The sequence below is a fragment of the Rhea pennata genome, chromosome 11, assembly GCF_028389875.1.
Source record: "Rhea pennata isolate bPtePen1 chromosome 11, bPtePen1.pri, whole genome shotgun sequence".
NCBI lineage: Eukaryota > Metazoa > Chordata > Aves > Rheiformes > Rheidae > Rhea > Rhea pennata.
The window spans coordinates 15635896-15648604 of NC_084673.1; the positions used below are offsets into that span (position 1 = coordinate 15635896).

At 35.9% G+C, this 12709-nt stretch overlaps 1 protein-coding gene across 4 annotated transcripts in view; it reads right to left on the minus strand.

Annotated features, from left to right (window-relative positions):
- TBC1D8B (TBC1 domain family member 8B) overlaps window positions 1-12709 on the minus strand; it is a 42591-nt gene that overhangs the window by 24263 nt on the left and 5619 nt on the right. For all 4 annotated transcript variants that reach the window (XM_062585113.1, XM_062585112.1, XM_062585114.1 and 1 more), the window contains exons 2-6: window positions 6634-6744; window positions 4190-4308; window positions 3518-3743; window positions 2348-2588; window positions 545-752 (exon numbers count right to left, since the gene is read on the minus strand). In XM_062585113.1, coding sequence (XP_062441097.1) covers window positions 545-752; window positions 2348-2588; window positions 3518-3743; window positions 4190-4308; window positions 6634-6744 — 905 coding nt within the window. The remainder of the gene's footprint in view (window positions 1-544; window positions 753-2347; window positions 2589-3517; window positions 3744-4189; window positions 4309-6633; window positions 6745-12709) is intronic.

The following is a 12709-nucleotide window of genomic DNA, read 5'->3' on the forward strand; positions in this document are numbered from 1 at the left end:
GTTCTATCTATTGAGAATGTCAGCTGCAATGGCACTGATATTTGTCCTTTTAAGAATATAAATGGTTTTCTCTATAGATCTTCAAACAGACAGCACTGCTCAACTACTGACTTGAGCTAGCGAGCTAAGGAAGAAAGATGGCAGAACAATTACCAGTCTTTAAAGAATTGGAGAGAGTAGAGGATCCTACTTTTTAGCATAAGAATCTCTCATTAACTCAACCTTAAGAATTTACTATAAGCTTTTTTTTTTCTTTTTGAACAAAAAAAAGAGGTACTAAAAATTGGGATTCTGTACCTAAGTATAAAAATCAAAGTAGACAGAAAAGGCAAAGAGGATACAGGGAAAAAAAGCTAAAGCTGAAACATGAAAGCAGTTCTATAAGCCACAGGATTCCTACATGCAGCATCTAGGAAAGGAGAAATACATACGACATCAAGTAAATTAAGCAGATTCTAATGAAAATCTGTACTAAGAAAAAAAATTACTACTCTGGCATTAAACTACACAAGTGCAAAACTCTCAGTATTGCAGTTTGCATTACCTCTCTTAACGGAATGATTACACTGCACAAGCTGCCATCCTGGCTAGCAAAGCAGATATAGTTTTCTGAAATGCACATTTTCCCATGGGCGTTGAAATGACTGAAAGGAATCCATAAGAAGCACTCATGAACTTCCTTCAAAGTCTCTTCTTTGGGTAGCCTGAAGAATGCACTAAACTGCTCACTGTGGGCACGACTCTCCAGGCCTCTAGATTAAAAATAAATAAATAAGTGATGGAGGAGACAGAAGAGGAAAATGAAAGAGTTTAAAAACTCCTTATCTATAAGAAAGTCAAAATGTCTTGGGAGAAGTCTAATTTAAACAAGTACTATATCACACACTCCTACAATTTGTGGAGTTGATCTAGACAGCTGCCACACATTCAGCCTCTTCCTCAAACAGGCAACAGGCAGGACCAGATCTATATACACCCACTTAACAAAATAGTTAAATGCCTCACTACATATTAATGTATTTAAGCACATTCTCAAGTGTTTACAATATGCTAAAGCTTATTAACTTAAGGATCATTTTTGAGATGTTGAGCTTAAATGCAGCATGAAGCACATCACTGAATCGGGGCCTAAAAACAGTGGAGAAAGAAAAATACTAATAGTCCAATCTTCTCTGCTTACCAACTCATCAGAACAATCTATTTAAACCTAAAACAGGTTTTGGCTTGACAGAGGGCTAATTAGCTAGAAATGTAGCACATGCTGGAGACATCTGCCATGGGATAATTCTTTACAGATAACTGTAACCAGAAACAATGTTTTGGCAGTAGAGCAACATCCATCTCCAGCACTGCTACCAGACTGAAATATCAATTACTCAGGAAATATAGCCTAAAACAAGTTTAATTATCAGTGTAATAAACAATTTAAAAGCTTTCTTTTTCTTTTCTTTTTTTAATTGTGAGTGCAAGGGTCTCTAAGAACTAAGAAAATGAAGTTAGTAGAAACAGATAGTGAAATGTGTAAGAAAAATGCTTTTTCATCTTTTCTGATTTGCAAATAGATAACATGCTTCCAAACACATCTGAAGTCCCCTTTCTGTGAATTTAAATTACCTGACAATGGACTTGCTTCTCTTGGTTACTTTTCACAGTAACTAGCTGTGGTCCATAGGTCCACAGATCAAAACCCAAAAATTTAAGTGAGAATTTGGACAGTTTCCTGAGGAATGTTGAGGACAACATTCTCCTCAACAAAAACAGAGTTGAGGAGGAACTATATATTTATCATAAGGAATAACCACACACCGACTGAGAAGGGAGGACTCTAACCAATAGTTCTTTTGTTTTTTTGTTTTCACAAACATCTTTTATACAGCCCAAAATACTTTCATAATTAAAGCAAGCCATGTGCTAATCTGCAACTCAGTGATTTTATCACTGATCTCCAGTACTGGGAAAAAAAAAAGAAAAAAAAAATCACACAGTTACTATCTACACACACGAATTAAATTATTTATTCTTGTATTCAGGTCTCCCTTTGGAGACACTGCAGCTCCATTCTTGATTTTCTACACCTAATTGAGGCTAAAACACTTTTTAAAAAACACAAGCTGCTACATTCCCTAAGCTGAAACCTAGTGCTGAAGGTTCGATACATTTCTGCCTTCATATAGACTTTTGATACTACAAAGTAACAATGAATTATAATGCCTCATATTGTTTTGATCTCAGATTTTAATAAGATGCATTAAGAGAATACCTGCTTTGTAGGTATTTGCATATCTCCTTTCCCTGTCTTAAAAAAAGTACCGAACACAGAGCAGACAAACTACAAATAATACATTACCTCTTGGTGATCTGCAGAGGGTCATGAAGGACTAGGTCATTTTCAAATGTCTCTTTGTCAAAAAGCCTCCTAACAGCATAGCTTGCCAGCTGCTCCATGAGAAGAAACGTTTCATTAATGTGCAAAAACATGGAAAAGTAGTGATCTTCCCCACGGGAACACACATGAATGCTCTCTGTCAGGATCACATTCGAAGTCTTCTCAAGTTTTGATATTTCATCCCAGGAGATAATTAGTTTTACTGAAAATACGAATAGAAACAGATGTGAGTAACTTCTCTTAGCTGCTTACCCTCATATTAGGCAAAGGAAAGCAGTAGACAACAGAACTAAATAAAATGTAAACAGTACAGTTAAATCATAACCAATTTGAAATGGGCTACAAATCCACAGGCACAAAAAGCAAAGATTCTCTTCACAATTCCTATGGAGTAATTCTGCTAGCTAGAATCTTATAGAAAAAAATACAAAGACACACCATGTATGAAAACAAAATGTTACATCATCTATTCTTTGCTCTAATGCAAAACTGCAGATTGCAGACAGCATCATGTAAGCTATCCTGTTTTAAGTTTACCAATAGACCTTCTTCAAGTAAATTGACCATTTATTGCATATTTAGAGGAACCATGCCTCTTAGCCATTATGAATGAGAAGTAGTTGCATATATCTGCTTAGAAATTATCCTGCTTTTTAAATATTTTCTAGTTTTTAGTTTTATATAGTTATTGTTCGCATTACTATATACATTTGTTTGAGCAGTTCAAACTAATGTCACATAGAAAAAAAAGGTGCAAGTATCACCAATATGTACTAGATCCATAGAAAAATTAAGCAAGTCTCTGTGTGTGAAGAAATAACTCATCTTCACAGATTGAATTCATCCACAGCATGAACTACAGATAAAGACCCTTATTCACAGTCAGTCGCAGCAGCTCTGCCTTCTTTATGAACCTTATATAGAGAAAGAAGGTTAACAGACACTGTGTTGTAAGTTTTCCAAATGTGTATATTCCCATAGAGTATTTTTAGTTTGCTTTTTTTTTCTGCTCTGTGTTGAAATCTGCTCATATGTGAAATAACTCACTTAGGACATAGGAAGAATTCTGTCAAATCTGAAAAATACATAAAAAATATTAAGGAACTACATTTAGCATCAGAGCTTACTTACTTTCTGCTCCCAACAAAAATGAGTAAAAGCTAAGAAAGTTGGTACTAAGATAAAGCCATCCTTGGCAAGGCACTCTGCCCCTCCAGTAACTGCACGAGTAATAAGTAACCAACTTCTCTTGCTCAGGTAATCCAAAACACTTTTCAAATTTCATAAGACCCTCACGAAACTTCTCAGGATCTTCTTCTTTTACAAAAGAACCTTTCCCCTCTTCAGCAATCAAACCCTAAAACAAAAGAAGCAGTTACTTTACATACGTGTCCTTGTGGGTAGGTGTCATACATGCAGATGCATACATACAATACAGAATGCTCCTAACAGGTAAGTTTTCAAACAGGAAGAATGGTCTGATGATCAAAACACAAAACAGTCACAAATAAAATGTGCTATTTCTAGGTCTCCACACAACCCAACCACTCCCTAGTAGGTCTCCCACACAACCTTAAGTAAGACACAGCCTCAGATTTCCTCATCTGAAAACAAGAGCATTTTCCTCACTTTGTCACAAGAATTTATAAATATTTAGGATATATAAAGTGAACAGCTACACCTTCACAAAAACCCATATATACTTACTAGGCATTATCAATATATATTGTGAAATAATTTATCTTCAGTTTTAAACCACTATTTAAAGTCATCTGGACAGTGCTGTCCTTTCCTGTTACTTACTCTTATCTTTCCTTGGACAAAGCTCGTAATATCTTCATTTGAATCAAATACAGATAAAGTCTTCATAACATTGTGTTCTAACCAGTCCCAGTGTTCTGTTATTTCTTCTCTGCTGGTTCCTGTTTGAAAGGGCAAGGTAATAGCTCTTAAAATTAAAACAGATTTTAATCACTTAATTAAAAAAAAAAAAAAAAAAAAAAAAAAAAAAGCTAAATAGGACTCAAATTTATCAAGAGAAAACTCAGCAAGTTCTAGGTTCAAAAACTATTTTAGATATACAAGTTGAAATTACAAGTCTCAAATTCTATTGTCCAACTCTTGTACATTAAAAATGTATGCTATGTTTTCATCTTTCAAGCTCTTTATGCAGCTATATTTCTGCTCTATACATCTCAGCTTTTGGAAGCATCTCAGCTTTGTCAGTACTGTATGACTTATTGCAGTACTCGGACTTGCCTTCTCAAAGGTCTTCAGTTGAGTAAAGGTGCTCAGAATGGCTAAGTTGCAAGAATGCCAAATTTATAAAGTCCCTGTAAGAGCATCCAAAACTAAGACTAAGAGAACAGTGGACTTCTCCCTATCTGAAGCAACAGTGCAGCGCTCTCAGCACAGCAGGACCTCCCCAACACAGAGAGCAGAGCATCACTAGAACACACCCAGTCTAACAAGTAGGGCACTACCCTGAAAGGTGGCAAATGTGTGCTCAAATTCCTAAGACTAGTAAAGAAATTAAATCTGGGCCTCTGATATTCTCAGCTGTGGGCAACCAGTTCCTGGAGGAGGATTCCAAGATGCAGATCTACCATGCAAAAAAAATTCTAATAAATGTAATGATGTAAAGCATACATCACTGTAACCAAGAAGGTTGCAAAGATTTCTTTTTGGATACATGAAACAAACATTTTTGCTGCCAATAGCAAACAACTTAATTACTACTTACTTATGCTCAACTTAAGTCATGGTTTTATCTCATACACACTTTAATTATCTCTCTAATTGTGACAAAGTTTAGGCAACCACAATTCAGAAACAATGTCATTCTATCTACAATAACATCCTGCTCACATTGCAATTTCCAACAATGCAGTGTTTTCGTGCAGTCATAAGGTTTCACAAGAGGACCGAAGCATAGCTGCATCTCGGATGGAGAACATACACCCAATTTAATTCCTAATCCCAGAAGAAAAGAATCACTGACTCATACAAGCTGAATAATCCTTGAAATAACTTTTTGCGCCTCCAGAATTAGTACTATTTTATTCTGGACCCTCCAGAACCCCAATACACAGGAATAAAGAACGTTTTCTTCTACTTCTTTACATACATACAAGAAGAAGAAGAACTTAGAAACCCTGTTATCAATAACCTTAAGGACTGTATGAACTGTAGAGCCAAGACAAATTCAATGTTCCAAAATACAAAAACTGTATTTCTAAAATCCTTAGAGAGAAAGCAAGTCTGTTACTCTATTCACTTTACAGTACTTTTAATCTTAGTTTCAGAGAGCTACCATCTACTGCATACTGAACGTCACTGCAACTTCATAGCAAAGAAAAACCTAATTTATCTGAGCTTTCCAGAAAGATATGTAGATTAGTATTTTACTTTAAGTGCAAAGGAAAACTCTTACCCACTAGTTACTTTTTACAATCAATGAAATGTGGTAAGCCAACTACAAAATTGTTACTGTAATTCTGTTTATCCTTTTCATATACCGTTACAAAGTATGCCAGCAGTAACAGATAATAGAGCAGAGATGATACAAGTGAAACCACAACAATAAAGATCCAGCAAATTCAATACTGAATCAGTTCTTTAAAGATAGGCAGCTTTCTCCAACCCATCAGAAGGCGGGGGAGAGGGAGAAGGAAAGGGAGGGAAGCATTTATCTGTGTTTGAATGAAGGGAGTCTAGAGTACAAATTAGTTGGCGGTTTCATCCTCTGCAGGAGTGTTCACAAATAAACTGTCAGTATAATTGCGTACCATCAGCTCCCCTGAAGAAGAACACAACATTAACAATTTCTTCTTTCTAAATTACTTTGTAAAGACTAATTAAACAGTTTCCACTGGACTCAACAGAATTAAACAGGTTGCAAAGGAAAAGGTTGTACCACTGTTAATTCTAAGAGAGCACCAAGACCCTTCAACAACACTTCAAGGACTGTCACAGAAAGCAGGTAATCTGAAGTTATAATACGAAGAGTCCATAGATACATTCTGGGAAACTGGAACCATGTAATGCTGTCAATCTCAAAAGTTTGTAATCTCAGGAGCATCACTATACCATTACAGAATAATTTAAAATAATTTAGAGGTCATTAGAATGAATAAGGATAAGGGAAGATTGCTCTAACCCAAATGTTAATCCCTTCCTTTGTACCTTGACTAAAAGAACATTTTTCACTCTATAAACTCACTTAACTTCTATATAATAATACATACCACATGCAATGGACCAGTAAACTTGAGAATCCGGTGTCTGATGCAGGATGCGAAATGGGGCCACTTTTGATGTAGAATCCAACACTGCATCTAGGGTTCCCACAAGAAGACCTGTCGCATTGGAAAAATAAAATGTGTACAGCATAGTGAAACTAAGGTTTTTAAATGTACACTCACCTCTAATTCCTTACTTAGCGAACAAGAATGCCACCCGAGTAAAGACTTACTCTATATTGACCTCTGAGAAACTAAGTACGAATGAAAAAAAATCAAGAGGTGCACCCAGAGGGACCTTTTGAGGAGATGGTATCATTTTAAACTGGTGAAAGCCACTGAACACAATCTGAAGGTCGGGAATGTTTTGAGATGCCCATGGAAGCGATAACAATCCAGATTCCAAGCTGGAAAGTAATATGACACCTCTAAGCCTTCAATGAGCTCAAGTGGCATTTGAACTACCTCTCATTCAGTAATTTATTGTTATTTTCCTTTCCAGTCAAAGGAAATTATAATTCCTTTATGCCTGATTTATAAAAATACCATCCACTGTTTTCAAATAAGAATAGCATATCTTATTTTCTGTACATATAGAAGTTTTGCTGCTCATTCTCGGTATACACACACTCCATACTGTAAATACAGAGCTATAAAATACCTGCCATTCTTTATAAACAGTTTATCAGATGACTCGTACATGCAATATGGAAAACTAATATCTCATCCTACCATCCCAAGCATAAGAATATTAAAGTGCATTATTCCAGCATTTACTATACATGCAAAATACAATGGCTACACCATCCTCTTACCAATAGATGCTAAATTAACTTCTATTACACAGAGTTCAGATCACAGAATAATTTTATTAATGAGACACACTTCATTACTCCATAAGGAGTGAAAAAATCCTGATAAAACATGTGAGTATGCATTTTATCTTAACTGCAGAAGTTTTTCTTCCTGTACAGCAGCAAAAGAGGTTAGCTTAGCTATTTTTAAAGTAGCTTTCAAATCTAAGAAGCAAAGAATTCTAAAAGGGGAAGAAAAACCCATAGAGAAAAAATATAAGCTTTGAGATCCCAATATGCAAGTAAATTTTTTTCTTCTTATTACAACAGTAACAAAAATACAAGCCACAATAATTTCTTCCTGTATTTCCTATGCTTTGCATCCTTCTAGCATGGCCACATAAATGGAAAGCTCAAACAAAGCAAAGTGACTAGGGCAATCGCACATAGCTTTTCTTCTACAGGAAAACTGAAAAATAACATCAATAAAGCATGCAGATACCCAAAGAGATGCTGCAAAGTCTGTTTCATAAATCTGCTGAGATCATGGACATGGGACATTCTGAAAAAATGCTACAGGGAAAATAGCTTGTTTGCAAGGATAATACATCCCTTAGGACACCTCGATGTACCCTTTTGTAGGTAACTGAAGTTATCTTTTGATTAAGGCTTTGAATATTCTATAGAAGCAACAGATTGAGATGATTTCAACTGGATCCATCAAAAGTTCTTTCAGAATTTTTCTGATGGCTTCTGGCACCTTTCATTCCACCTTCTTTCCATTAACCCTCTTTCTAATTCTGAAAAATGTCAAATATGAGAGACTATAAATACAATGAAGTATAGTAATACAAAATAGAGCAAGTCTAGACAGTCATCTTCAGAACACGATTTTCCTATGGATACACTTCCAGCACAGGACCTGTGCAACTTATCTTACTGTGGCTATTCAAGTTTCAGAATGATTTTGCTTCATTTCAAAATAATGAAAGTGAATAATAATAATAAAAAATCCCAAACCTAAAGACCAGTAAATCACATGAATCAAAAACATCATCTTGTGTTGTCTGCAACTCATAGATTGTAAGTGACCATAAACATCACCTCCTCTTGCAAAGCAGAGGGGTTTTTTATAGTTTATAACTGAAATCAGACACTGAATAGATAATACAACATTTATGTCTGCTTAAAGCACTTTGACTTACTGAATGAGTCACAACATCGAGCTCATCTCAAAGTTGTCTTTGCTTTAGCAGATGTTTTATTATCTCTATCACCATTTTCCTAATATCATTTTCTGATATGATACATGGTACAAGGACATTAGTCACCATTTATGAGGTTGATACAACTGCTAAGCCCGAAGGGATGATTACGCCACTGCATTAGAAAGCAGTCCTCCCAAAAATGCCCAAACAGTATCTATTTGGAAGGTCATTAGATTTTAGACACAACAAACTGTAGCAGGTTAATATCAGTCACTTCAAAACTTCTACTGCCAGTACTGCTTTGTCCATGAACATGATAAAGACTCCAGGTTTGCGCTTAAGGTGACATACTCGCTACATTATGAACTACAAATTTCATGGCTTTGGTAACTAGCATACCTGCAAGTAATCAGTAAAGTTACACCTTCTTACCATCGTGCTAAATGTGCTCTAACTACCAGCTACAAATTTTTTTTGAATATCATATTATCAGTCAGGGTTTCTGTAACTACAAGTTGTTCCACGGATCTCAGCAAGAGCTCCCTTTTATTGCTTTTTCCCATTGGGAAAAATCAAGAATCATATTCACCCAGGGAGCTGTGACCAGTGCTGAGAGTTTTACTGGCACTCTGCTAATTCTGCTCACACAAGTCTATTGAAAAATGATTCATACCCAGGGTTACAAGCAAAGATTTAAAACCCACCTGTATAATTACAAGGATAAAATCAGGTAATACAGGAGTAGGGAACAAGAGACTGGTAGCTAGCACTATTCAAAAATTATACATCTACCTTTATTAACACCTTGACAACAAAGCTAATTCAAACCAGCTTTATTAGCCTTACAAATGACAAATTCTATGGCTTCTTGAGCAGCCACTGGTTTTAAAAGTAGAATAAATTCCTTACTTCGAGTTACTCATTCCTGGCCAAAAAAAAAAAAAAAATGCTAGCCAAAAACCAAACAACACAGCAGCCTCCCTAAAGGATTCCCAGTCATCTGAAATGCATCCGGCCAATGACTACAGCTGGTTAATGTTAACACTTTCCTACGAACAACAAATAATACAGAAGAATGGTAGAGCATTCCCATGTTAAATGGAAGGTTTTCCAGTCAACCACCATGTAGGTGTTCAGGTAAGAGTTTTCCTAAAAAGGTAAACTCAGAAAACACCAAATAAGAACAGATTCCAACCAAGATTCTGATTTTAGTACTAAGAAGTACTGATTTTAGTGAACAGAGAACACATGCTGGGTACAAGGACTGCTGAGCTGTGTTCCCAACCCCTTTTTTCAGTTGCTGAGATTCTAAGTTTGAACTACATAATTCTAATAGTCATTTCATCCTGGCACAATATCAGTAATTTCTAGGGGAAGTATACGAGTTATCTGTGGTCCCTTAGGAACCCTGAACAAGAGATGCCAAGAGTGATCTTATTGCTTTGGTATCTGTGTTTTTGAAACTGTTACCCATATCACAACAATATCCCTATTATAAGTATCAGTACAGAACAGAGATCCAAACCTCATCTTCCAATGAATAAACACTGAAAAATACAGAATGGGAGTTCTCTGTGGCCTCTCAGGATATATTACTGCTTGATTTTAATGCAGTGTTAAGAAAGCCACAGCAAGGCTCTCCAATATCCTTAACAGGCACTGGATCAGGATCAAGAACTAAATATGGGTAAATTCACCACACTGTGAGTTTAGAAAAGGCTTACTTTTCCAAATAGCTAAAATTTGGAATCAATGAGCAAGGATTTCACCCAAGTTTTTTCCAATTACTGCACTGGAAGTAACCTGCCCCTGGCAAAATGAAGTCACTTGCAGGTCTCTGCCAGATAAGATCTTAACAAAACCTTTCAAAGGTGCACCTAATTCAAGCTATTGATTTGTAGATGGATATATTAAAAGAGAAAGTCTCCATGAGCACAACTCGAATTACAAACTACAACACTTGTCACAAGCAAATGAATAAAGACAGCCAGATTTATTTATGGGCTTTAATTATTGCTATTAACGCAACATGACAATCATATAGACTATTTAAGTTTATTACAGACTATTCATAAGTACCTATTTAAAAAATCCAGCTGAGCTGAGTGAGGCCTGAAAATTTACACAGCCAGTAGGCACTGACGTAATGCAAAGGTAACAGGAAAAGTTTTCATCCAGGTGACCAGAATTCTTATTCCTCAAGAATTCCTTATTGCGAAAACATATCTCTAGTAATAAAAAAGTTGTCTACTTTGTATCAGCACAGTACCACAAAGCATCTAAATCTTGTACATTCAGTACTAGGTCCTCTTCCCCAAACAGGAGATTCAGGAAACAGTGTAACAGTTTCCAAACCAACACATTGTTATCATTGTAAATTTAAGATTAAATTTAAGGAAGCATAAACAGAGCTATATTACATTGCAAAGTCCCATCGCAGTCCCTTAGAGCCAACAAAGATTATACAAATTACAGCATTTACAGAAAAGAACTAACTTAACCTCTCCATAATGAAGGCAATGGGAAAAAGTGACTTAGGCCGTGTCTGCAAATTGCTTGCTAATGAAAAACATTACCTGCAGCTCTCAAACAACCAATTCGGGGACAACCAGAAGATCATACACCTTCTACTCTTACCTCTGCTCAAAGTGAGACTCCACGGCTTCCAGTGAGGATTTCACCCAAATCATCATCTAGACTCACACTGAGGCACAACTTTAGCTATGCACATAGACAGCAATGCATATTTACAGGAAAAAAAATTTTTGCTTTTATGAAAACATTTTAAATTTCTCAGTTATTTGAGTAAAACAATTAGGAAACACCCTAAATATTTAAATAAATAGGGTAAAATACCCTAGGAAATAAAGAGCAAAGAAAACAGAACAGCTTTGAACTAAGGATATGCTCTTTCCACAAGTCTCTGAAACATATGGTTGACAGAAGATCAACATTAGCGGATATAATATCAAAAAATGGAAACAAACTTTCTCAGCAGCCTCAAACTAACATTCCCAGCCCAGTGCAGATGATTCAGCACTAACATAAAGCAATGTACCAGAGGTAAAGGCTTGGATCATCGCCTTCCCCACGATCACCCTCCCATTATTTTGCTGCAGAGATCTGCACCAAAATGCATTAGCAATGAATTTTGCTCTGAGTTTTACCAAGTTATTGCAATAAAGCCTGATATGTTACATAACTGCCTGGCACTTAGCAATTTGGAGACAACACCATCACATTCTTCCAGATTTATTTCACCAAGTATATCAAAAGAGTACTCATATTTATATTTTACAGTATTTTTCATCCCATAATCTCAAGACGTATTTCTGCCATAGCTGCCAGTTAAATTTTTTTTTTTTATTGCTGAGATTCTTCTGTTACCCTTTTCTAGAAGGGTGCTATTATTCTGAAGCAAAGTTAGCAGAAGCCTGCTCTCTCCTTTGTTGTTTAACAGCAGTTTTATGATCAGTAATTAATGGTATTAAAAAAGTACCAGTATCTCCTGATTTACTAGACTGGAGATACTAGTAGACATAAAATATTAGTAGACATAAAATATTTGTAAGACAGTAACAGCTCCTTACAAACAGGACTGTTGTATTACCACAACACTGGTCAGATCCATAATGCTAAGGTCTTGGAAAGCAGCCACTTCAACGTACAGTTTAGTCCTCACTCTTAGTTGCAACTGCAGACAGTGATATTCTGCAGCTACAGCCAGCTTTATTTTGATAGTAACTGCTCGTTTCTATGACCTGAAGAATTCAAAGGCTGATCACAGCAGAACCAAAGGGGAAAAAATATTGTAAGATGAGTAAGTTTTTAATAGTAAATGTTGTTCATTTTGATCAGATGTCTGTTATACCTCAAGACAGTATTATGGAAGAAATGAAACCAGCTCTGAAAGCTTCCTAAGCTTTCAGCATATAACTCTTGACTACCTCACAGTACTCAATAGGATCCTACAGATAACGCTTCGCAGCAAGAAATCCAGGAGAAATCTTAGGAGGGGTTTTGAATAGCTATGCCCTGAAAATTAGAATTTTAAGTCTGAGGAAATACAAGACATTAAAA